Source organism: Phallusia mammillata, chromosome 4 (assembly GCF_965637545.1).
Source record: "Phallusia mammillata chromosome 4, kaPhaMamm4.hap1.1, whole genome shotgun sequence".
In the NCBI taxonomy this organism is placed as follows: domain Eukaryota; kingdom Metazoa; phylum Chordata; class Ascidiacea; order Phlebobranchia; family Ascidiidae; genus Phallusia; species Phallusia mammillata.
Window position 1 is genome coordinate 23,390,750 of NC_137255.1, and position 26,958 is coordinate 23,417,707.

At 36.0% G+C, this 26,958-nt stretch overlaps 2 protein-coding genes and 1 long non-coding RNA gene across 4 annotated transcripts; 1 reads left to right on the top strand and 2 right to left on the bottom strand.

Annotated features, from left to right (window-relative positions):
- Positions 1–3,512: 3,512 nt before the first annotated feature.
- LOC145222373 (uncharacterized) lies at positions 3,513–19,590 on the bottom strand. Of its 2 annotated transcripts, XM_080088479.1 has the most exons (27): positions 18,028–18,409; positions 17,609–17,757; positions 16,847–16,935; positions 16,443–16,579; positions 16,225–16,260; positions 15,849–16,008; positions 15,227–15,393; positions 14,603–14,729; positions 14,111–14,185; positions 13,999–14,039; positions 13,668–13,818; positions 13,376–13,440; positions 13,103–13,159; positions 12,646–12,759; positions 12,257–12,400; positions 11,822–11,941; positions 11,633–11,761; positions 10,963–11,088; positions 10,458–10,586; positions 10,122–10,247; positions 9,731–9,853; positions 9,225–9,353; positions 8,892–9,017; positions 8,103–8,231; positions 7,614–7,805; positions 7,149–7,328; positions 3,513–6,875 (listed from the first exon to the last, which is right to left on the bottom strand). In XM_080088479.1, exons 1-27 carry the CDS (start codon positions 18,119–18,121, stop codon positions 6,676–6,678), a joined length of 3,315 nt encoding a protein of 1,104 aa, XP_079944605.1. In that variant the 5' UTR covers positions 18,122–18,409; the 3' UTR covers positions 3,513–6,675. The 2 variants fall into 2 exon arrangements, with proteins under 2 accessions (XP_079944605.1, XP_079944606.1); XM_080088480.1 differs by lacking the exons at positions 3,513–6,875; positions 7,149–7,328; positions 7,614–7,805 and adding exons at positions 19,400–19,446; positions 19,510–19,590 and having other exon boundaries at positions 8,178–9,017; positions 18,028–19,288.
- On the top strand, positions 19,544–26,742 carry LOC145222374 (uncharacterized). Its single transcript, XR_013859324.1, has 2 exons — positions 19,544–19,609; positions 23,773–26,742. It is a non-coding gene; the product is annotated as an uncharacterized LOC145222374 (long non-coding RNA).
- LOC145222287 (uncharacterized) lies at positions 19,793–23,510 on the bottom strand. Its single transcript, XM_080088385.1, has 6 exons — positions 23,327–23,510; positions 21,997–22,257; positions 21,637–21,873; positions 21,068–21,334; positions 20,944–21,006; positions 19,793–19,887 (listed from the first exon to the last, which is right to left on the bottom strand). The coding sequence occupies exons 1-6, from the start codon at positions 23,508–23,510 to the stop codon at positions 19,793–19,795; spliced, it is 1,107 nt and encodes a 368-aa protein (XP_079944511.1).
- Positions 26,743–26,958: the final 216 nt, after the last annotated feature.

Sequence of the window (26,958 nt, forward strand, 5' to 3'; positions counted from 1 at the left end):
ATGTTTCTGCTTGCAAATCCAAGTTGGCTCGTGAAAACCGTTTAATTTTAAACCAGTTCCTTCGTGTTTTAGAGCCAGTAAGGTATGCTAAGGGCGACCTAATTCTATTGAATTATGGGGCGTGCCAACGAAAATAACAATCATGCTCGCTTGTCACTTCGGTTTCGCTAACCTGAACAAACTGAAACTTTGCATGCTGTTTCTGGTTGCAAATCCAAGTTGGCTCATGAAAACCGTTTAATTTCAAACCAGTTCGTTCGTGTTTTAGATTCTCTAAGATATGCTAAGGGCGACCTACTTCTATTGCATTAGGGGTCGTGCCCGCGAAAATAACTATCATGTTCGCTTGTCACTTCGGTTTCGCTAACCTGAAAAAACTGAAACTTGGCAAGCTATTTGTAGTTGTAAATCCAAGTTGGCTCGTGAAAACCGTTTAATTTTAAACCAGTTCGTTCGTGTTTTAGAGCCAGTAAGGTATGCTAAGGGCGACCTACTTCTATGGCGTTAGCGGTCGTGCCCACGAAAAAAACTATCATGTTCGCTTGTCATTTCGGTTTCGCTAACCTGAAAAAACTGAAACTTGGCCAGCTGTTTCTGCTTGCAAATCCAAGTTGGCTCGTGAAAACCGTTTAATTTTGAATCAGGTTGTTCGTGTTTTAGAGCCACTAAGATATGCTAAGGTCGACCTACTTCTATTGCGTTAGGGGCGTGCCCACGAAAATAACTATCATGTTCGCTTGTCATTTCGGTTTCGCTAACCTGAACAAACTGAAACTTTGCCAGATGTTTCTGCTTGCAAATCCAAGTTGGCTCGTGAAAACCGTTTAATTTTAAACCTGTTCGTTCGTGTTTTAGAGCCACTAAGGTATGCTAAGGGCGACCTACTTCTATTGCGTTAGCGGTCGTGCCCACGAAAATAACTATCATGTTCGCTTGTCACTTCGGTTTCGCTAACCTGAACAAACTGGAACTTTGCCAGCTGTTTCTGCTTGCAAATCCAAGTTGGATCGTGAAAACCGTTTAATTTTAAACCAGTTCCTTTGTGTTTTAGAGCCACTAAGGTATGCTAAGGGCGACCTACTTCTATGGCGTTAGCGGTCGTGCCCACGAAAATAACTATTATGTTCGCTTGTCATTTCGGTTTCACTAACATGAACAAACTGGAACTTTGCAAGCTATGTCTGACTCCAATTCCAAATTGGCTCGTGAAAACCGTTTCAGTTCGTTTGCGTTTTGGAGTCAATAAGGTATATTCAGAGCTACTTCGTGCCCTCGAAAATAAGAATGAATTTCGCTTTTTATATCCGTTTTGCAAAACTAAACAAACTGAAAGTTTGCAAGCTACGTCTGACTGAGATTCCAAGTTGGATCGTGGAAAACGTTTAACTGTATCTTTGTTCGTTCGTGTTTTAAAGCCAATAAGGTAGTGGCACCAACCTTTTTTATTACTTCTTGAAACTGGGTTGTTGTGAATCAATGCATACGTTTTGTAAAAGTTCACGAAAATTTATAGTGCGTATAATCCTTGACGGACTAAAAAGGCAGGGTTTATGAGGTCCATTGGCTACAACAATTTCTAGTTCACTAACCGCTGTTTGTTACCGCGCCTATGGCGTAACAGTCAATTGTTATGATTGTGGCGCAATGCATCTACTGAAGCGACCTACTTCGTTAGCGGTTGTGCCCACGAAAATAAGTATGATGGTCGCTTGTCATTTCTGTTTCGCTTAACTGAACTTTGCAAGCTGTTTCTGATTGCAATTCCAAGTTGATTTGTGAAAACCGTTTAATTTTATCTCTGTTTGTTCATATTTTAGAGACGACGTTGTGGTACCCGTTCAAAGACAACTTTAATCAATGAAAACTCAATTTATCGTCAGCAATCAAAGTGCATATTGTTTGCTATCTTGAACTAATAAAACCAGTAGCACATCCACGTGGACAATCAATAACAACTTTCGTTGTTTGGAACAAATTTGCACGTCCCACAAACTTCGTATTTCACCGTTAAGAAAATTTGTTACCATTTTAAAAGTTCGTTTCCTGCCGTTACATAGGCAACGCCAGGTATGACCGCTTTGAAATGATTTTATGTGCTGTCGACACAGCTAAATTATACAGGCACTAAATCACAATTGAACAACTTAACGTAAATGCAAACGATTTTTACAGGTCTACTATAAAATGTAAGTAGTAAACACAACAAAATATCGTTTCAATGTGATCAAAATTTAGAAAATGTAAGGCGCACATCATTAGCAAATGCGTTGAACCTTTGCATTTGCCTTAAACCAGGGGTGTGCAACAGGCGGCCCGTGGGCCACAATCCGGCCCGTGAAGCTATTTAGTGTGGCCCTCACCAACACACTGATTCAGAGAAATAATGCAAGTCTTGTATATAGGAATTCAGCAAAATTTTCCGCTTGTTTTTAATAAATGTTTTAAGTTGCTATACTATACGTAGCAAATATAAGTTAAACCAGCGTTTACTATCAGGTGGGCCATACAGCAGCTTGAAGGTACTTCCGACTGTGACGTAACAATTCCCTTCGTCTTGTAAACAATTACTTTGTTGTGAAAGCCAGTGTGGTGGCGAAACCGTATTTTTGAGAAAACAAATGTATTGATGCTTTAGAACAAGGGTGTCCAACTCGTACACACCGCCGTGCCAATTTTGGCTTTAAAATATACTCGCGTATCAACGTTTGGTACTTTTTCCAAACCATGTCTTAAACGTCTTAACGGTACGGGCTCAATCCGAATATTTGGCCAATATGTAGAACCCTATTAAATGATTAGAAAAAAATTATGTCGTCAAATGCGAGTAAACTTGTTTATGGTACTCCAGAAACCTTTTATTCTGTTTATGCAACACAAAATACAAATGGTTTGCAACGGGGCATAAGTTTTGTCAAAAAACGAACAATTTCACGAACAAATTAGTGGGTTGTGTAATTTTACTACTGATAATCTTTACTGAAGTTAGAATAAAGGCCATGAAAAATCAATAGAAACAAATTTAATTGCGTGACAAATCCTTATGTTTACCATGTAAATGTGCAAAACTTGTGTGCCATTTTCAAATGCTCTGCGTGCCACGTGTTGGACACCCCTGCTTTAGAAGAATTTTAAATTTATTGTGTACATGACAAAAATTGTATGGCCCTCGCTTGATGTTCGAAATTGGTTATATGACCCACCAACGAAAAATGTTGCATATCCCTGCATGGGCGTCCGCAGCGGGGTGCAAGAGGGGGCGCGTGCCCATAAAATCATTTTTAAGGAAATGCACATGAAACCACTTTTAAGCGGTCATGCCTGGCATTCGCTGATGATGTGTGCCTCTCATTTTCCAAGTTTTGATCACATTGAAACGGTATTTTGCTTGTGTTTACTACTTACATGGTATAGGTTAGTTGACCTGAGAAAATCTTTTGCATTTACGTTAAGTCGTTTGTGATCTAAAGCCTGTTAGAACTAGTTAATAATTACAACGATAAACACCAAATGCACATGGTAAGAACGACATTTTATTGATTTAAAAAGATAAAGTCACTCAGTTACCCAAGCATAATACGAGGATTGCGCTTCTCATGCAAAATGACTCTAATTGACCACCAAATAAATCATTGTGTGGCCACAAAAACCTGATGATATGAACAAAGTATACAGTATTGTGCTTATTAGTAATTAGTATCATAGTAAACATAATAAATTAGGTAAAACAAAGCACTTTACCAACAGTTCGACATTGGTTCACACAGTTATATAAAGGCAGAAATAAATGTGAATGAGACATGGTAAGTTGATATACCACAATAATTTGGTTCAAGAAATGAAAATCTGCTTATATACAAGGGATCTAGCCTGTAGATAGAAGATTTAATCAAATGATTATACATGACAGTAATCCTTTTACCTACATCTTTAAAATTACACAAATATTTTTTGTCATCAGGCATATAGACTGAAAAACAGTAAGGTGAAACAGCTGTGCATAGGTGCCATTACAATGCTTTGCTACATTCAAACTAACATATATAAACCAGCTGTCATGGTTTAAGCTACATCAATAAATAATGAGGTTATTACAACATGCCATCAAACAGAATGCTTAAATTAAAAACAGATTTTTAATTCATCATCTCATAGATCACTTTTGCCAATAATTCAACATTAGAGAACAAAGCTTTTTTGCGTTTATCCAAGATCCAAGACATAAAGACCATAAACAGCATGAAGGTTAAATGGCATTAACATTAATGAAGGTTTTCAAATAGGTATTAAGTGTAACTTGTGTACAGGTGGAAAGAATGGCCAAACAACAACATTACTTTAAGAAAAGTAACATGCTGTTTGCATTAATGGTTTTGTGGACACTTTTAGAACCTTCAGTGAGCTCATATAAGCAAATTTCTTTCACAAACAATGACTTGACAGGGGATCTTTTTTTACAAATAGTCTACTGGATGACAATCTCAGCCAACCCTCTGCATGTTCCTGTTGATTCTTTTTGTGCTTGTTAGCCTTCTTGGAGGTATTGTCCTAAAGTGACCCTAAATGCTTCCCCAATTCCCACCGTCGACAGTCACTTTGCATTGCTTCACTGTTTTGTCAGGTTCTAATCTTTGAGGTACAAAATTGGACAAGCTGTTGCAAATTTCACCATGTAGACTGATTTTCCATTTCACATACTATTGTTATTTCAATGTTTAATCTTAATAACCTGCGATTATTTCCACAGAAAAATATTCATTTACCAAAAATTTACACTAAACCCACTGTGATCTAATATTTATACACAAAATGGGAAGGTTGCAGTACATATATTTGGAAAATTTGCTTTCCTGCCCTTAACAAACGGCATGGCTTTCCTGATATGACTGCATTTAAAGGGACTAGTTTAGTTGAATCTGATTCTTTAAGTCTAAAATATATTTCTTGCATTAATTAGTTTTCTATTTCTTGCATTAGGCATGACATTGCTGTTTGTATAGCTTCATAAACTGAAACACAGTAGTTACATGAAGTCCAATGCATGTGGTGCCAGAATACTAAATGTCAGAAAGTTACATTAGGCAATTAAATAAATAAATGATTTTTGCTTGTTTATCTGTCATGTAGACAATTTTGTAGATAATTCTTGTTTAGTTAGGATACTTAAATATCAATGACTGATTCATTTGAAAGCCTAACCATCCAACAGTTTCTTCAATATATTGGCAAACATAACTGGCCACCGAATAAATTTTTCACTAATTTAAGCAGCAAGTTTCTGTGCACATTTCGCTCATCTTATCATAGAACTGGTAAATGTATTGTGACTTTCCATTGGTTTGCACTTTCCTATTTCCAGTAGCCAAAAATAAGTTTACTTTTGATAAAGACTTTAAACAGTGTAACTTTGATAAATCGAACTGATTAAATCATTTTTTAACATTTTTTTATTATCTAAAACAGTCGGGGTCATTTATATCTATTACATTTTATCATCACAATAGTTTTCTCAAAGACTATTTTCTCAAATTTGCCAGCAAACGATGCAGAAAAACATTTTTCGTCAAACTAGTGCCAATAAAACTGCTTTTCAGCAAAGAATACGCGTTGCCCAGCAACCAATGACGTCATTTTTACGTAACATTTAATTTTATTGTTAGCAAGACAATTTACAAAAAAAATAGGTGGTCGTTAAAACAAGTTATTGAAAAACACACCAAAATCCATATCTTTTGCGTTAAAAGTAGCCCCGTTTCACAATCCTTGAATTCGCGTGCAACAACTTGTGTTTGATACACAATAATCTTCGCCGCAAACTGAATACAAAATGGTCCTCTATCGCCACCGCAGTGGAATTTTTTAAATAATTATTTTAAAGCCCTGCAATAATTATAAAAAAAGCAATTAGGGAGACATAGTCATTTTTGATCCACGTTCAAACATTATTTTGCTTTTATTTATGTTGAAACATTTTTGTCGAAACGATTTTTCCTTAAAACAAATTTAAAATTCGGAAACGTTTTTTCCAAAAAAATAAAAAATTCGAAACATTTTTTTTGCTGAGTCAGCAAAATTAGGCGCTCACCGTGTAGTAGGTCACATTGGTTAGAGGTTCTCAACCTGTTTGTATTTGCCAAGATAAAATTTAGTTCACGTTTTTTTAACAACCCAAACATAGATAAAACTGTTGGAAAAGGGGTCAATCCGTTGTTTTGTTCGCAACATTGTCAACGTCATATTGCCAGCTTGTGTGTGTGGCATTGTGTAAGCAACTTAAAAAATCAGGTTTTAGGGAATGTCAAATCTTTTTTCGCATATAGCCCAAGGCCATATCAAAATAACGCCACTGGGTAAGTTTGTTCTTTTTCGAAAACCACATAATCAAGCAGTATAGAATTGATGTATGGTTGTGATAAGTTGATCAAAGTTGCTATCAAATTTTTTTTCCACTTTTCAATTCGCGCTGTGAACTGACATTGTTTGTGATACACACATGTGACTTTACTGTTCTTCACCTGCTGTACTTTTGCAAATTTTTTCTCCCTTTCATTTACATTTAAGCAAGACTATTTTCCTTTCCACAACCAAGCATTTTTTAACTTCCAATGGGTTTTCGGCCTACTAGCCTTTTTTATTTGATTTTAATAATTGCATTTATGACGTGTCTTTGTTCGAGGTTTAACCCACAAATGCGCAAGTGGGGGCAACCGAAGATGTCCACATCGGTGGTGTCCCATCTAGGCAATCATTCGTTGAAGGTCCATCAACCAGCACATATTGAGGATTGCACATGTACTCCACCCTCGTGTCCACTAGGTGTCGTGTTCCATTGGGAACGTTAAATCCATTTGAGTTGATTGTCGGAAGGTTTTCGCAAGCTGAGGAAGCCAAAGTTTTCAGTTGTTACAGATCGTTTTATTTAAATTGGCTAAAATACGTTTAAAGTGGTTATTGATGGCGACTGTCATTCTACGAACTGAATTATTACATTTTTATTACTTATATCGTAGACTATAAATGAAACCTAACTAAAAACCACGATAATTTTATTTGGGAATCAAAAATTGAGTGCGGTTTCAGTTAGAATATAGATAAAAAAAACTATGATTAAAAGTAACTAGCCAAATGTGTTTTACATGACTGGCGATTACCTGGCCGAGGTTTACACAAAGGTAAGGTCGTCCATGCTCCACCGGGTTTGCAACTTGGGAAATTGAAACCGTCTAAGTAATAAAATGAGCCACAAGTGATTTCTATATACTCCCCTACACAGTAACCCTCTTCATCTAATAGGGTCACCGATCCATGTTGAATCATTGGGGCTTGACACTCTAATAAAACAAATAAAACGTATTTTGTTCTTGTCAAAGCACAAGAATTTTTTCGTGTAGAATTTATGCCGTAATTATTTTTTGTGTGTATTTTTTTGTGGGTTTGCTGTAAACTTAACTCTCGGCCATATTTGTCTGCAACATTTTGCAAACACTAGCAATCACCTTTGAAAAATTGAAACGTTGAAAAAGATTTTGAAAAAATTGCAACATAATGTTAAACACTTATTAAAACTGTTTCAAAAATACAGCCATTAAATAGGTTCCAAATAAGCACACACTGACCTGGCGAAATTTGGCAGAAAGGTGTTAAAATTGGCTGGGACCACGCTCCGTTGGTGCAGGTTGTTGATGGTCCACCACCAATAGTTTGACACGACCGAGGGCACACGTATACGTATACGGTCCCATGAGTATAAAACGGAGCCACAGTTACACCCAAATCAATAGCAAAAGGTGGTGGCGTCATGCAGTCCGCTAAACAACAATGATTGATATTCAAGGATCTAAAAACCTACTTTGTAATAAATTAATCGTTTAGTCGCATTTAACAGTGTAGCTGCAGTGTAGCACGTTTAGCCATTCATAAATTGTGCCCTTTGCTTTTGTTGCGTTCTCTAACATTTCAATTTGCGTAGGTTTCCTGCTTGGTAATTGATTTAGTGCCCAGTGTGTCAAACGTTGTCTTTTATCCGGCAAAACAAACCTAACCCATTTCAACAATCACCCTAAAAGCATATTTGGTATGTTTTAAAGTAGAAGTCACAAACTTACCTGGAGCTGCACACGTGAAGCCGTCTCCGACAAACCCAGGATTACAAGTGCAAAAGTATGAACCAAATGTGTTGGTACAAAGTGCATTAGAGTCACAGGAATCCGTCATACTCACGCACTCGTCTAGGTCTAAAAATATCCAACTTGCATACATAGGTGTTGTATGAAGTATATGTAATGGCAAAATAAATGTTTCTCTGAGTTATTTATTTACAGTTCAATACTGAGTTTTTATAATGTAATAAATCAAATGGTACAGTTACTAAATATTAACTACAAAAAATAGAGGTTACATATAACGTGCTTTAACCTTTTTGCTAATACAGCAATGTCACAGTGTTTGTCTTTCTCCACAGCAGTGGTTGTAAAACTTTTTAATTATATTTGCATAAAGGTCCCTTTGAAGTTGTCCCGAGGACTTGCGGTCCATATATCTGAATTTATATTTCAGAAAAGGAAGCTTGACTGAACAAACTATTGCTAATGTTGCAATTTTCCACGAAGAAGCGACAAAATTAAAATTCCGTTTGCAAAATTACGCAGAGCAATCATCCAAAGGCAGTTTGTTACATCAACGACATGAAAAACCCTTCCCTAGGCTTTAGCGCGAAAAGTTGCATTTACATTATTTTGTGATAATACCGTCCTTAAATGTAATCTAGATTAACACAGATTTAGAAGTCATGGTTTTATAAACCTTAAATAAACGTATACAGGGTAATAGTATTGCGGTTCCAATCTTTTTTCTTTATCTGCAATTGCATAAAAGGGATTTATAACGTGTTATACCTGTACAGGATGCTAACCCATCTCCAGTAAAACCGAAATCACAGGGACACATGTATGAACCTATCGTATTAGAGCAATTCGAATATAATGTACATCCATGTGTGTTTGTAAAGCATTCGTCAATATCTAAAACATAACAAAACATTTCTTTCATCGCCAGCACTTTGTAAAATTGGGTTAGATGTTTGTAATTATATCTTTGATATGTTTTCGCAATCTTTGTAAAAAAATATCGCCAAGTATCATTTAGATAGTTGCTGCCTTTCTTGAAGGAGAAGAGGTTGTAAATGTTTCAAATGTTAAATGAGAGTTAAAGTAAGGTTGACAAACTACCTGCACACGATAAAGCTTCTGTTAAAGCATAGCCGCTGTCGCAAACACAAATAGGGTTTCCTAGTGAGTTCGAATCACATCGAGCACCGGCTCCACAGAAGATTCCTTGGTCTTCACAAGGGGTGCTACCTGATTTAAATAAAAGCAAAACACAAGAAAACTAGAATTATTTGGCCATAAACGCAACGTCTTGATTTGGTGTGCAATAAAGTTTTCAAAAAAAGCAACGTTATGACATTTCCACATATAAGGGAATTAATACAATCTTAGTTGTATGTAAAAAAGGATACACAAGATAAAAAATATGTGGTGCACACTAAGCGGATTTAAATTTTTACAAGACAGAGAATAGCAAACACTTTTAATAAACATTTTTGGAAATAACATACAAGCTTTCTAAACGTAACGAACTGCTTTGTCTGCAATCATAAATAAGATTATGCGTTAAGCTCACTTCAACAATTCCACCAAAACAAACACAAGGAATGCAAATGCAACTAACTTACTTGTACAAGTAAATCCGTTCCCTGCATATCCGGGATTGCAAGCGCAAGTGTATGAACCGACGGTATTGGTACAAAGTGCATTGGGGTCACACATATCGGTCATAGTCGCGCACTCGTTTAGATCTAAAACAACCCATATACACACAAATGTGGTAACGAGAATCAAATGTTCGCATAACTGCAACATTTCTGCATTTATGTACATTTTCTTACTAGGTTTTTATAATGCAGGCAAATACAAAGATTCTACCTGTGCGCATTATTAAGTCATAATTTCAAAATGTATAAACAAAACATAAAGTATACAGGTTAATTGCAATGTGTTTTTAACCTTATTTATTTCCCTGCGTTTGCTACATGTAACTAACGTGACTTATTGCGTTTAACACACCTGTACAGGATATCAGCCCATCTCCGGCAAAACCGAAATCGCAAGGACAACTGTATGAACCAATTGTATTAGAGCATGTCGAATACAGTGTACATCCATGTATACCGGCAAAGCATTCGTCAATATCTAAACAAAATGTTGCAAACAAATTCTACTAGACGAATTCGAGTGAAGCTATATTTATTTTTTCAAATTATATCTTAGAAATAATTTGCAATATTTGTATAAAACAATCCAGCTTTATTAAATGCTACTTCTCTTAAAACGTGGAAAGACAGTTCATCATGTAATTTGGACATTTTGGGGAAAAATGCTAATCAGAGTTTGGTAAATGACCTGAGCATGATAAAGTTTCGGTTAAGAAATAGCCGCTGTCACAAACACAAAATGGAAGTCCCCCAAAGTTTGCATTACATTGAGCACCGGTTCCACAGAAGATTCCTTGGTCTGCACAAGGGCTGCTACCTAATTTGAGTAAAAATAAATTTGATTTTTTAACTATTATTAAAGGCACGCGGTAGTTGCCAGTGTTTCGTTAAAAAAATCCATCCAAAAAACATGCTAAATTTGTATTCAGTCAAAATGTGAAATTTGTAAAAATATTTAATTAACAGATTTAAATACTCACACCAGCCAAAGCTTTTTGTCTAAAGTATTTTAAAAACAGGATAGAATTCTAATGTAACGCAAAGCACTTAGAATAAGGCAAAACATTGTCTAAACGTGACAAGTTGTTTTGTGTACCCAAAACCAGTTTAACTATATGATCACTTCCAATTACTAGTGCATGGTACGAAGTTTTATCCTAAACCAGGCCCGGGAAGAAACAACTACCACTTACTAATACACGTTATTCCATCGCCACCGTATCCAGGTCTACATGTACATGTGAAAGAACCAATAGTGTTATCACAAATTGCATCTGCGTGACAGTTGTTTGCTGAGCTTGACGAACATTCGTCTATGTCTGAAATACAATAAAAATCCACCTACTGATTAGGAAAAGAAATTTATTTGTATTTCATTAAACTTATTTGTGTTTCATTAAACTTAATTAAATCAGAGTATACAAACATACTCGTTTGTTAGAAAAGTACATTGGATCTGCACTGTAGTAATCGTACCACTAATTGTGCGTAAATAAACTCCAAACGTACGCAAGATTCTTTTTATACCTACAAAACTTCTTTTAACCACTTTTTTGCTGTTGCAATTATCTAGGAATTTCCCATGAATTCCTGATTTACAGACATAAAATTTGTGTTTATTGACTGTTTTCACGCTAATCCCTACTTTGCCTTCTAGAGATAAATGATAAGGATCAAGACCCACAAGTAGTATACAAGAGTTTAAAAATCATAAACCATTCGAAACAAACAGCCGATTTTGTACAATGAACAAATATGTCAAGTAGGCATGTTTACCAGGTTAAATCATCATTGAGTCACCATATAACTTCAGCTAGTTACGATACCAGTCTAGTTACCAAAGATATGTTTTTTTATCCTTACCTGTGCATTCCCTTCCATCTCCTATAAACCCAACACGACATTGACAAGAGAAGGAGCCAAATGGTACATTAATGCAGTCGGCATATTCATGACAATCGTGTTCGTATGGCGGCATACATTCGTTAATTTCTGTTAAAAAATCAAATCAACTTACAGTTTTTATACTAGTTTCACATTCCAGCGAGTTACCTGCGCAGCTCCGTCCATCACCTTCGAAACCTGGTAAACAAGTGCAGACTATTGTACTTAAATACCTTGTGCATGTGGCATGAACATGACATCCGTAAAGTTGGGATTGACATGTGATACCTGAAATTAAAGATAACATTTAAATGAAACGTTTAATTGACTTCAATAGCTGTTGAATGATCGTAGCACACACAATTCGTGTAAATTTATCAACAGATTTCAAAGCGGTTTGTGGTAACACAACTGATAATTTGTGACAAACTTAAAACAATAAAGGTTTCTGTAAGTAGAAACTGACAGATCGGTCGTAACCACAACAAAAACATATTACAATTATGAAAAATACCACATGTGTTACAAAATATCACATTTTATAGCTTTTTTACATTACTTTTGAATGCAGAAAGGTTATATGAAACAAATTAATGCTCGTACCACATGGCTCCAAACTACATGTGCTAGATTCCATTGACAAACCCGGACAACCTCCTGCATAACAAACGCGGGTTCTTGTTCTCAAACTGCGCCCGCAAGTCCGTAAGCAGCTCCCCCACAACGTCCATTGACTCCATGTCAGTCCTTAAATTGCCCAAAAAAATTGTTTAGTTCAAAAAGTCCAAATTGAATGTTGCAATGATTCAACAGGGCAAAATCGTAAAAAGACTGAGGTAAAAGTTTCAATAGATGCCAACACACATAAGAAGTTATTTGTAACGATGTTATGGCACACGTGTGTGGCTTAATACAGTCCAACAAGAGCAAAATTTCGCTGTCACTTTTTGTTTTTTGAGCAGTACTTGAAATCTTATAAGAGCTCAGTTCACCTGTATAACAGAGTGGTGGTATTGTGCCGGGAGGACATGAGCAACTGTAACTGTTGATGAGATCTTTGCAGATCATTGGTGGAGAACAGGGGTTGCTGGCGCACTCGTTGACGTCTAAAGACAATATTTGGTAAGCTCACAATTGCAAATATTGTTTTCATATTAGTGTATTTAAAAACATATTTAAACATTCATGAGAAAATATGTTTTTAGCATTTGAAAGACATCCGATGAGTACCCCTTTTTGATAATGTTTTTGAAAATAAACCGTTTAAGAATATCTTTTAAGTAACAGTCATGGGTGTATAATTTCATTTTTAGCAACTAGTGGCTACACATTACCACACAGTCTCAAAAGTTATGCTTTGTGGGTTACTCTGACCAAATCAATACTAATGGGGCTTGCATCAAATTGCAGTTACCAACGATTAACATAAATGCGTAAACATCACATGACCTCTGCAGCTCGGTGGGCCGGAAAATCCTGGAGCACAGTCACTCCGAAGACTTGAAACTAACAAAAAACAAATAGATTTTTTTAACACTCTGCAACGAATCAAGTTTGATTGAAGCAAATGTACGTTGACATTTTGGTAAAACTGCTTAACTTAATTAGCCGTAACACGCGATGAAATTATCGAACATTACTAATCTATGGCCAAAAATGAATTTAAAAATGAATGGCTACAAGCATAGCAGTTATTTCAACTTTACGGTTAAAACAGTTTACTTTTCCACGAATATCCAGCACAGCGATTTGCGATCCAGCAACAGCCAGCTTTCTGACATGACAATCTGTAAAAACATTGACGTAACTTTTGTTTTGCAAAAGGAACTCATAAGATGCTGCAATTCTTGTGTGTTTGTTATTATATGCTTTTATATTTCCATAAAAAAACTTAATAAGCTATCTTTGTGTACGCTTTTAAGAAGGATGTCTATAGTCCAAAAGGACAGAATTTTTCATCACTATATTTATAACGAAGAGTGTCCCATTGTCTTCTTCGCTCTTTTCAAATTACCTGTCAGGTCCCGAGACTTGTCTGTTGCAAGCCCGTGACAGACTACATTCTCGTGATAATCGAGTTCCCGGGAATCCGTCTTCACCACCAAATTGTAGAGCAGAAGATGATGCAGTGGCTTGAAAAGCAGGAGGGTCGAAAGATAGAGGTTCTGCTCAAATTAAAGTTGTAAACTTAGGCGAAGGCAAATGGGATGTTATTAGGGTAAAGTCAAACGAGTTATTATGAGGATGCGGGAATAAAAACAAGTTTTTTACAAAATCTCAAGACTAATGCTAAGTCTTTTAGTTGGTTGTAATTTAGTCAAACAGAGCAGATAAAATTTTCTAACTTGTGCTTTCGTAGCAAAATCCGTCACTGAAGCAGCAGCCTCTACAAGCATGAAGATTATTAAAGCATGTTAGTTGTGCATAAAGACCAACATAGAAGCATTTTTGACTCACTGTGAAGTACATTGCTGTTGTGAAAGTGTCCCTGCTCCACAAGGATTTCGCGTTGTAAAGGATATTCGACAATTTCTAAACATTAAAAATATATTCTAAACATACAATCGCATTAGACCAGTGGTTCCCAAACTGTGGGCCATGGCCCAGTAGTGGGCCACCAAGACATTTTCAATGGGCCACAGAGCCATTTGAATAGATTCTACTGTTTTGTAATACTGTAGATGTTATGCGCTTTGTTTTGAAAAACGTAGTTTTTGCAAAGAATTCTGAATCTTGTAGCCAAATTTCAGGAGCATGTATCTCATTAAAAATAAATTGCTGGATAATTTCACCTGTTTTTGAGTTATTTTTTGTTTGTGCCCAAATTTACAGCACGTGGTGGGCCACGAATCGCTATTAAATAGACATTTGGGCCACAGACCAAAAAAGTTTGGGAACCCCTGCATTAGACAGATCATTTAATTAGCAATCAATTTTTAGACAACTGACTCGCATAAGTCTTCATTGCAACTTTCTTGTTCATTTCCTTGACATTTCGCCACACCGTTGCACTGTCGCGTTCTTGTTCTAGTACCCCCGCCGCATGAAAGACTACAGTCAGTCCACATACTCCAAGCTGCAAACAAAAATATACAGTATGTCATAAAACTAATAAGACTTTCTGATTTATATTACTATCAACAAAACTAATATAGCATCACATACTTTCCGTTATTAACAGTGTTTTGTCATACATTCAGAAACAGTCACAACAAAACATATGCTTTAAGTTTAAGTATTACATGGGTCTAGTGGCACTGTTGGTGCCGTTTAACATCAAGTTAAAAAGGCATTGCTCTAATCAAAGATGAAAACAAACGTGAAGAAAGTAAATAGAAACAAGACGTGATTTATTAAAACTTTTGATTGCCGAAATTATTTGGAACGCGCAATTTTCGTAATAATCGAAACAAATTTTCGGCCAAACCGTATGTAAACGCACAAAAAAATAACACACGAAGTATCGTGCATCATAACGGCCACCACACACGGCGCTATTCTTCGTTCAAGACATAATACAAAACTATAAAACATACCTGTACTGTCAAAAACCATCACTCAGTATTTACTTACCTCCAGTGCTTAGCGGGTAAATTTGGGCGTTGCATGTCCTGATGATCGGTTTAAATGGAGAATCGTTTCTCGTAATTGCTTCAAAGCGGTAGGGCCACGCTGGGGCGTCGGGGTCTCCAGTACTTATTGTCTCCTGGTTGCTTGCGTCACAATCCACCAGGTCGCTTCTAAAGATTCATCAATCATATGAATGATATCATAAATTAAGAGTTATCCCATTAAAAACAAAATGGTTAATATTTTTATTATTGGACATATTAATTTTTAAGAGCAACATCGCAACGCAATTCTAAACTAAAATTGAGCGTTTGACACAACTTTTGTTCGGGCTTATGATTCTTTATGGAAAGGTTTTTTCCGCGTTTGCTATTTGCTATATGAGCAAAGACTTTTATATAATATTTACATATAAAAGTAACAAGCCAATACGTGATATACTGCAGACAATCTACATCGTTTCGACCTATAAGGTCTAATCAGAGCAGCTGGTACCGAGAGATAGGGCGTATTGGTTGGTGTAGCCATCCAACGATGGTCGAAACAGTGTGTACTGTCTGCAGCATATTAACATGTATTTTTGTTAAACACATGCTGGTCATGTGGGTTTAAATATCACACTGACCCACAGGTGGTGTGATCTCCAACGAACTCAAGTATTGTTGGAAAGTCCAGCGACGGTCGATACGACGGGAAATCTCCTTCCGTTTTCCCGCAGAGCGTATACGATTTTACTTTAGGGGAGTTGGGGCGGAATGGTTCGGTGCTGGGCGGTCGACAAAATTCTGAACAAAAGGAAAATTGATTAGCTGTTAAAAGGAAAATAATCAAATTAGGTCTTAAATTAGTTTGTAGAAGAAAAAAAAACTTATTCTCTCTGGCATAATTACTTCCTCGTGTGAAATAAATAAGTAGCATTTTAGAACATTACACATCGAATTGCAAGTTATGAAAATCCCACTTTTGTGAAAATTAAGGATGAAACAAAACCGATTACTCACCATTGACTAATTGATCTGGCTCGTCTGCTTGTCGACCTTAAATAAAAGATCAGAACACTAAGAAGTTTACAATTCAAAATTAAATGTGGAAATCAAAAACCAAGACGTTATGCTGATATTCAAATAACATTTTTAGACGAATAAGGATCGAAACGGATATATCAATTTTCCGTTCTTCTTTACAGTTATTTTTAAGTGTTTGACATAAAGTTCCTTACGGTAGCGCCTGTTTGACGTTGATTGGCTATACTCGTCAATACAGGTTTTTGCAACGTCAAGTAAAGACGAGTCAGCATCAAGTAAAGAAATCAATCGATTCTTCCAACAGTCCGCTGAATCTTTGTTGGTCTCCTTGCTGCAAAAATCAATACAATTTCTTCTCCGAAATCCAGTTACGCATTATATAAGCTAAATTTGAAGCCAAATTTGGTACTATGTTTTTAAACCAACTTTTCTTTTTTTATTTTAGAGAAAAAGGTTGATAAAACTACTGCTCCCTGATAAATATCTCATGAATAACATTTGAATCTGGTGATCTGAGTTGAAAAAAAATGTGTTTAGATTAAATTAAAAAAATGCTGCTTCCAGTATTTTACCAAATAGAGATGTATTTTATCCTCACCTGCAGTTTGACTCCGCCGAATTTTTGTACCAGAAAGTGTCCAGTATAGTGTAGTCGAGGACACTGCTCCACTCCCATATTGGTCCAAGCTGTAAAAAGTTGACGACGTTTGGATTTTAATTACGTTTGCATTTTAATGTAAAAAGTACTTCACATGGTATTTCGAACCGCACTTTATTGGTAACGACACACTTTGCTATAAAGTAACCAGATTATTCAAGTGACAACAAGCAGCACTTTAAGGAACACACAGAACTCTAATCCAAATACATTACAAGGGATTTGCAGATACAGATTTTGCGGATTGATCTTATCTTAAACACTGACGGCACATTTGGTGTAGATTTTCATTTTAGTAATTGACTTTATGCGGTTGTTCTCACAAAGTTCATGGCGCAACGCAGCAACCGTTGCCTGAGGGGAACTTTGCGTTTTGTTACAATTTATAATGTTTACAATCCTTTGACACTTGCCTTATTGCTTAATTTATCCAGCAACACTTAGAAAAATTGTAAGGATTAATGAGCAATGTGAATGACAAAGTCCATAGTCGCACAACAGGTATGTCAACATAGACATAGTTTTTAAATTTTAAATGTTTTGTTTGATTAAATTGTGTTAAAATATAGTTTAACACAAAAAAGTTTATCACAATTACCCCTGACAAGGCTTACAAGCACCCTTGAAGCATCAAACTTCCTCGCCTTAAAGAAGTGTACTCGCCTTGATAAGGCCTTAGACTATAGAGCGCAAAAACCTTACTTTACCGTCCATGCAGACGGTGAAATATTTTCTCAGCTTTAGTGTTGCTTGGGCCTCTCTCTTTGCTGGGTCACCGAACAAACCAATTTGTCGTTTTGTTCGTCTGGGTGCTGAATCTACAGGCCTGCCATGCCGGTAGTCATGACAACCTATAACATATATTTTCAGAGTTGATTTGGTTTTAAGAAAAAAACTTTTTTTAACGTAACGTTATTTTGGGAACCAATAGGTTTACACTTATGATATAATTATTATATTTTATCACAGCTTGACACTTTTCATCTGTTTTAAAATAACTTTTCGTACTGAATTACTGCTTTCGTTTTCAAAATAAGATAAAAACAACCTAACAAAATCGCATTAACCTGTTCAAATTGCACCGTGAACATATCTTAGAACTATTCTTTCTTAAGTCTTACCGTAAGTTTTACATGCCATCATGAGAAAAGCGATGGCAAATAACATACCAGTACGCAGCATATTACAGCGCATTACTGCACAAACCAATAGCATACACTGATCTGTATGCTGGTTGCCTATCTTTCTTGCCTGCAGCCATGTCTGGCAATATGATGGCACGGGCCAGCACAGTAAGCAGTTTGCTGTAGAGGCTAAAACAGTTGGCTGGCAAGGATTACGATCGATGATTATGCAACAGGCGAAGCTTTTAATCTGCGTACTTTATATTCAGCAATGAAATTCAGTAAACATCAGAGAATAAACTTAAACGTGATACGATACAAATACATACGCTTGCAATACACCATTTACCTTGAAACACACAAAACAAGATTTTTGTTCAATAAAAACAGGCAATAATTTATAACCTATGTTGACTTTTTTTTGGTATGCACTTCTTGTTAATTTTTTTTGAATAATCGGTTTTAGATATCAAGGCGTTAAGCAAAACAAATCTCCGATATCAGTCTAGAGACCTCTTATCTGGTGAAGCAACGTGCCGTTTTATTTTTTTCGTCTACGCGCTTTACCCTTTTTCTCAAAGTATTTTTCTAAATGCACTTTGGTTGGTCCTCATTATCATTAGCGCGAGAAAGGCGTGCTCGTTAGACTTTAAAAGTTAATTTACAGAAAACTAATTTAACACAAAAGGATACAGCAAATTAGCAAAATCTGACAACAACATTTAGCATGTACAATAGGTATGTCGTTTTTTAAAAATATTACATAGTTAATTGTTTAGGTTAAGTGCACTATTTGTTACAGCAAAGTGTTGTCGTGTTAATCTGTAATAGGCTACTTAGTTGTCTCAAGAGAAATAGGCTTAGTTCACTTCGTTATCGATTCAAGTTTTCAAGGTAGTTGATTTGAGCTCAAATCCCGATAAGTATCATTCTTTTGTTTGTTTGACAACAGCAGTATACATCGGGGCTTCGTCAGAGTCAACCAGGGTGTCACTTTAGTCGTTTGACTGATTTTAAACTTCTGTCATGGCAACTGAAACTTTAGCATCAACTGCACGCTGACGACTCTTCTTTGTCTTTTTTACAACAGCTGTATATTCAGGGGCGTCGCTTGTGCTTTCGTTTTCACTTTCACTTTGGTTGGCTTCTTCGTTTTGAATTACTACTGAGGTGTATGCCACGTTTGTATGTTCGACCTTACATTCAGCTTCATCTGTTAATGCTGGACCATCCACTGGCGAAGCAATAGGTCTTGATGCTTTAAAATAAATATTTACAGATTTGGATAACAGTAAAAGCATGCGTTTCACCACGTCATTAAAAAAATAATTAAAACTAGACTTAGAAATAAAAAGCTTGACGTACATACCAGATTCGTTATTCCTTTGTGTATTTTCAGTCAGACTTCCGTCGGATCTTTAGGTAAAGTCAAAACATTAGTAAACAAAAATCATGTGTTGCACAACTCTGTTATCTTACCGTTTGCATCGGTAAACCAAAAATGCGGCAATTCCAATGACAATCAGCAACCCTCCTCCTATCGATCCAATAATAATTGGTAGCAAATTTCCTGATTGCGGTGAGTTTTCTAATAAATTGAAATCTTTGCTTATATATCGGTAGTTATAAAGACATCTTATGTGTGTAAAAAGTCTTGAAAACAACGTTGCGTAATCGCAGTGATAAGCTCGCTTAAAATCCTTTTTTTATATGTAATGGAAAGAATGAAATAATTTACAAAAGTAAAGTACAGTGGTTAAAGTTAAAGAACGTTTTTGGGAAATATTTCTGTCTTGACTGTTTCATTGTCCATATCGGTTGCACTACAGTTAGTGACGTAGCGTGCCACTTGTTTTCCTGTGCGGTAGTAAACGTCACAAACCCACACAAACTGTGTGCTATTCCGCGTTATGTTTTAACCTGCGTCAGCGGATGTTGTCTTTTTATGTTCATAAAACAGCTTTCATACTTGAGCAGCCAATGTTACAAAGTTATCGAACGTTTTTTGATGAAAGAACATCTCGTTTGAATAAGCATGTTGCGTAGGGTCACATTTTGCTTACAATAATTTACATATCAAATTCGTGCGTTAGGCTTGTTCTACATCAGGCCTGTCAAACCCGCGGCCCGCGGGCCGCATGCGGCCCACGAAGCCCTCCAATGCGGCCCACGAACAGTCAACAACAATTGTAATATTTTGTCAGAATTTTATCTAATTATGCTACATTTTTCTTACTTTTCAAGTTTAAAGCTATTATTTAAACAGAAGTTTACCGAAATTTAATTTATACATACAAATTCATATGTTATGAATAGAAACGATAGTCATTAAACCCTTCCTTAAAGTTTCAGTCAAGGGTGTACAACCCGCGGCCGTACGGCCGCATTATAATATATGTACTGGCAGGCGTGGTGTAATTAAAACTCATTTGCCAAATCTTTTGATTTTTAAACGGCCCTAAACAGATTTTGTGTTACTGAAAAGAGTGTTACCAGCCTAATTGTGGGGAAACAATGCGAAAAAATATATGTATACAGTTTTGGAATTATGCCGAGGGCCGCATGTAATTTTTGGTCTAGTATTATACACCTAAACAGCACACCTAAACATATATATATATATATATATATATATATATATATATATATATATATATATATATATATATATATATATATATATATTTACATGCCATCAAACCAGCAGATAATTGGCGGCCGTTGGTGAAATAAGGATCTGCAATGCGGTCGAAGCGTAAAGGCTGTTTAGGTGTATAATACTAGACCAAAAATTACATGCGGCCCTCGGCATAATTCCAAAACTGCAATGTGGCCCGCGAACCCCACGAGTTTGACATCCCTGTTCTACATTGTCATGCACCGATTAAGACTTACCTTGACTTATATACGTACCTGAAAATGTATGTGAGGTTGTTTTCGATGATTCGGAAATATTGTGCTTTGATTCCATTGACCCTGTGAGTGTATGTTATTAGATATATCTTAAAAATAACACTTTTTGATTTTTAATTTTTACCGGGAATTGTTGAAGTAGGTGATAAAGAAGTGGCCGTCACTGACTTTGGCACAGTTGTAAACGGGATTGTTGTTGCTGCCGTTGTTGTAGTTGTTGCTGTTGTTGTTGTTGTCGTTGTTGATGTCGTTGTTGCTTTGGTTGTTGTTGCTGATGTTGTGGTAGGTGCTGTTGATGTTGTTGTTGTAGGTGTTGTTGCTGTTGTGGTTGTTGTTGTTGTTGCTGAAGTTGTGGTTGGTGCTGTTGTAGTAGTATCGGTTGTTGTAGTAACTGTCAAAAAGTTCATAAAAATAGATCATGCAGAGTTTGACGTGTTAATGGCATGTACTATACATCTTTTATTCCCCCCTATAGATATGTAGGCTAAAAATGCGGCGACCGGCTCTAGTTAAATCTGTTTAAATAATGTTGTGTAAAGTTTAAAGTCTAGAAAGATTATACAAGTAATTAACTTGAGATTATTAACTTGAACACAAAAATATATAAATATATGTGTAAAATGTAACACTAGGTATATTTAAGTTGTTAGACTAAATGTAAAAACGTTCCAATGCAATAGCATATTTGCTCACTTTGAATATTTCGTTGACAAATATATCTTGAGTAAGATGAACAAGACACATCACGCCACTTGTATGATGTGTCAAGTGAATGTATCCAACCCATTATTACACAATTCTCATCTCCGGTTATATTATTTGGATCACTAACATCCCACTGTCCCACATCAAGGCTGGTTCCGTCTGACCACTGGAAGCTATTTGTGTTATTTACGCGTTTTGCACCGATGTAGAGCGAGTATGGAAAGTCTGCCAATAAAATGTAAAAAATAGGGATCAAAATGACTTAAAAAAGCACATCCAAGATTTTGTAGTCATGCCATCACAATTTGTTACTTAAGTTTTGTTTGAATACAAATGTTAAAAATTTACCTGCTAAGTTTTCAATCTGGTCAACTAGAAACGTTTGAACTTGTGTTGTTTTAACGTTTGCTACTATGGCATTTCTAGCTGCACATCCGGTTTCGGCTTCGGCATATGATGTCACAGATGGCGAATATACAATAAGATATTCGATTTCTTGAAATTTGTGCCAAGTTTCGGCAAGTGTACGTTGACCAGAAACTATTAGCATAATCCATATTAGCAAACACAACTCCATTGCCAATACTATACTAAACCGTGTTCTACAATCTACATGAACAACATTACCAACTAATTAAGTCGACAAATCAACTGCGCATAACAATACATTTACCTTTGCCGACGTGTACAGCCCACCTGCAACGTTTATGACAAAAAAATAAGTCATTTATTAGAACGATGGCTATAGTTTCTGTTATTTTATTTTTTTGTCATTATAATTACCAATAAAAGTATTTCTACTAGTTTTTTTTACAGCTTATGTGAAGCGACATCATATTTCCACTTTACAATTGTGTTTATGTGGTCACTTAAGGAATATCAGATTTGCACTACAGCACAAAAACATATCTTACTTACAACTACCAACGACATCAGCATAAAATATTTTGTTTCACAAACGTCGCAAATTATACTTTAAACATCAGCAACTATTTACTTCAACTTATTAATCAAATTGCTAGAACAGTGACATATGTATTTTAACCTAATACTTTAGCTGCCGTCTATTGTTATGGTTATGACGCATTTGCGCGGGCAGATATAACCATCCAACCTATTTCCTGAAAGTATTCGGTGACGCAAAATTTGCCAAACAAACGAAGTAAGTTTAAATGAAACCATCTCGTTTGAAAAAGTTACCAGTTACCTACTGTAGTGTGTTGTAAACAATTACACAATTTTTTAAACTATTAGTCACAAAACTTGAGGTAAGCTCGAATCACTCGCATTTTGTAATTATTCGATTAATCACTCTTTTGTAAAAGCATAGAGCGACTAAATGATAAGCTGCAAGGTGCTGAGACAGGAGTTTTTACTCTGTCACTCCCAACAAACTAGTGTGCCGCTGGATGGCCGCACTAGCCAATACGACCGATCTCTCGTCACCAGTTGCACTGATGTGACCTTATGGTGCACTCTCTGCGGCTTATCATTTATGGGCTCGATGTTTTTACATTGATACTGTGGCACTGAGCCGACGTCACTTTGGTTCCCAACCAGTTCGCACAGACTAGGTGAGGCATGGATTTTACAACGAAAATAGAAAATGGTACAAAATAAAAAAAAACGTTTGCGTTTAAAGTTCGGGCGGGAATTACAACTTTTATCGTAAACTTACTTGTTACATTAACTACTGTGTTTCCAAAGAATCTGCGCACTTCGGCTGCTTTAAGATTAGCAAGTGAAGCATTGTTTTCACCACAAGCAGCTTGATCTTGAGTGTGTGCTGGTGATGATACGTTGATTAGGTAATATGCTCCTTGAAAAGAATGCCGTGTTTGCGCCTTGGCCAGTACCCACATTGTAATAACTAGTATTAAGCGTAATTTCATCTTGAGAAACGTGCCTGAAAGCAAAGACACTGTTTGGGAATGGGTTCGGCGTTTTATTTCTGACCTTAAACAATAAATTTCGAGAAGAAACTACAAAACAAAGATAAGAAAAACGTTTGCGTAAATACTGTAACATTGTGCAGCAAACAACACTGTAACTTTAGACGTTTACTGTAATCATTTTCCTTTTTTAACATCATCATTTAACTGCAAATATTCTGTTTGTTTTCAGATGCCTATAGTCACTAAAAGGACAGCTTTTTTAATGACTACTACCCCCTCCTAACTTTTCTAGTTGCGTCTAAGTTGGCAAACCCGGCATAGACTTTGGAGCCGTATAAAGGTATTGTCGCGTCGCAGCGGAAGTAGTTGGGATTAATAATCTTATTTGCATTTATTCAAGAAATCACAGGAGTAGACAGACTGCAACATCAGTTGTGTTATGCGTCATAGAAATGTTTTAAAGTCAACTGTTTCAAACTTGGAATCAATCACCTCTATAACGCTTGGGAATTTTTGTTGTGTTCACCATATTGTTGGTGCTTTCGTTGGGGCTGAAGTCTGATTAGTTTTTTTTGTTAATATAGCCAATTACGGTAATACAGTACAGGTCCATTAAAGTTCTTATCGCTTGTTTCGCAACAGTGCTCCACACCTACGATGCTTTTCGCTTATGGTTTTTCTTTTGTCAGCATTTTACCTGCATGTGGAGTAGCTGGTTGTTGTTGACATGTTTTTTTAAAACTTACATTTAAGTATTTCATACCTCTTGTTCAAAAATTTATTCACTTATAATTCATTACAGTTTTTTTTGTCGCAGGTATTGGTAAGGCAGTTTAAAAAATATACAAACAATTTAAGAAACAAACAGTAGGCTACTCTTTTTGAATAAAATCTCATTCTTCACGAAGTCTATTACGCCTTCCCAGCAATTGCATCAAACGGATTAACTTAATCAATCCAAGTTTATTTTCAAGTATCGCTGGTGAGTAACTATAGTTTTATCTTGTAGCACTGGACTTGTTTTTTTATCTTCCTGGCGTTAGTTGTTGCAAAGTTTTGTTGCATTTTTTTTAAAGTAAATTTTAAATGAGTTGAGTTTGTTTCGCCGGGCAGAATCGTAGCAGCACAATTGCACTAAACATATTCACCAAGCCGAAAATAGCTGCGGAACGTTCAGACGTTTAATAGTGGGACATAGTTGAGGGTACAATTCGTGGACTTGGGAGAAACCAGTCAGATTGGAATCTAAGAGCTTAACAGAAAAGGAAACCACCAACTATACCCTGTTGGATAGTTTCCGGCGCCAGGAGAAAGGGAAGAAAGGGTTGTTCAAAACGATATGATGCTGCATGTTTTGTGCATTTATTTGCTATACTGGGTTTTCGTGAATCTCTCTGTGCATTGCGTAGAAATGGATGTAGGCAGTGTGTCTTCCAAAACTGATTTGGTCCCATCTTAATGTATGGAAACTCAGATCCGTTTGTATTAACACACATTATATCGAACATGAATCTAAATTCAGATCACAAAGATGCAAATACGTAATGGGGCAGATTCCCTTAAAAATAACTGTGACCCTTGGTGTACAATCCTATAAAATATAATTAATAAAAGTAGCACGTTAATGACATGACAGAGTCTACATACAGATTCCGTACAACTGCAGTATTTGGATTACACAACTTAACACATTGATGTAAGGCGCACGGCGTAAAGCGCAACAGAACTGCCACATAAAAAGGCGCACTGATTACACGCTTTTTGCAAGGAGCCAAGCGCGCCAAAGGCAATAAATCCCCGTTTGTAAACACAAGCAACACTGTTCGTAACAGGCAGTACAAAAATAAATTAGTTGAAAAAACCTTTCGTGTAGTAGGTATCCCAGATAAAAGAAATACAATATTTCTTAAATTGTAGGTAACACTTTATGAAAAACAGAATTATTGATTGGCCCAATTTGTGATGAGTGCGCAAGCATGATTCAAATGGTAAGAACTAATTATATTCCAACTTTAACTTGATGTAATTTTATGATATCGCACTGAATAGTGCAGTAACAATTGTTGCATTTACAGCTATGTAAGAATTTAGAAATCGACAATGCAATAATATTCAATAATAACTGCCATTTACTGTTGATTGTTTGAAGCTAAAATTTATAGTATACATGGTATGTAGTTTTTAATTTGAGTCAGCATCCTTAGAACATAGATAGATTGTTGTTTTGCTTAGTTTACTATGGAGTAAACTTTATGTATGCAGCTTCGTATTCGCCATCCTTAGTTGGATCATCTATATTTATGTTGGCATAAGACACCGTGTTGTTATTCCCACCTGAAACTAAATAACAAACATTTTCGACATACAATGTATATCTGGCGTGCAATGAGAAAACAAACCTCTTTGTACGTCTTCGTAATTGTGAACAGGTGCTGGCATTGGAACTTCATATGTTGCTTCTTTAGCAAGTCTATTCGTGTTGGGTTGGATCACTCTACACAAAATCGATTTGTTTTATTCGTTTAGGCTCAATATTTGATAATTTTTACCTTTTGCGTTGTGTCCACAACTTGCCAATCATAAATAAACTGACAAGGTTGGTGAACAACAATAATCCAATGACGACCCAATAAATGGCCAAATCTAAACATATTAAAATTTGCAGTCGTTCTCTTGTCAAATTTGTATCTATCTACGTATTTTATAAGTTTACCAGAATCTTGTTTTTCTTGATTACCAGCAATTGTTTGTGACGATGTATATTCCATTCTCGGGGTTGTCACAATTCGAGTAGTTTTTGAAGTTTTGAATGCTATAACGTTGTGATTAAAATAATACCATGTTTATTTTATTATTTTAAAACTTCTTCAACTTTCGTGTTAAGTGCTGCCGTGTTTTCAGATTTAAAGAAATTAGTTGCTTTCAAATAGCATTAAAATCAGATTTATTTCTGTCTGGACTGATCATTGATCCAAAATAGTTTGTTGTTTTGTTTGTATGCCCAGATATTTTGTCTACATAACATACTTGTGTCCTTTTGTGTTGTATTTGTGAGGAAGGACGGAGGGTGTTTGTACAAAGTTTTGAAAAGTATTTTTGTCTTTACAATCTCTTTGAGTATATCGGCTGCACTACAGTTTGTGTCGTAAACCACAACAGGTATTTCGGTGTGATGGTGAGCGTCACCAATCCACACAAACTGTGTGCTGTACAACGTTATGTTTTAACCTGTGTCAGTGTTTGTTGGCTTTTTATTTCAGACCAAAAGCTCTCATACATGAGCCGTCAATGTTACAATAAATATATGTACATATCGAAAGTTATTTTATAAAAGAACATCTCGTTTTGATTATGCATGTTCGATAGTTTTTGCATTGTTGCGTAGGGTCAGATCTTGCTTGCAATAACTAATATA

Bases quoted from the DNA above. Each gene is read 5' to 3' on its own strand.
- LOC145222373 (XM_080088479.1), bottom strand. From the start codon at position 18,121: ATGCTATTGGTTTGTGCAGTAATGCGCTGTAATATGCTGCGTACTGGT. The intron at 11,089-11,632 runs GTAAGGATAAAA...ATTGTATTTCAG, and splicing joins AGATGGAAGGGAATGCACAG to ACATAGACGAATGTTCGTCA. The intron at 7,806-8,102 runs GTAAGTTTGTGA...ATTGTTGTTTAG, and splicing joins CTTCACGTGTGCAGCTCCAG to CGGACTGCATGACGCCACCA.
- LOC145222287 (XM_080088385.1), bottom strand. From the start codon at position 23,510: ATGTGGGTACTGGCCAAGGCGCAAACACGGCATTCTTTTCAAGGAGCA. The intron at 21,874-21,996 runs GTAAATTTTTAA...TTTTATTGGCAG, and splicing joins CCAGATTGAAAACTTAGCAG to ACTTTCCATACTCGCTCTAC. The intron at 21,335-21,636 runs GTGAGCAAATAT...ACTTTTTGACAG, and splicing joins TTGTCAACGAAATATTCAAA to TTACTACAACAACCGATACT.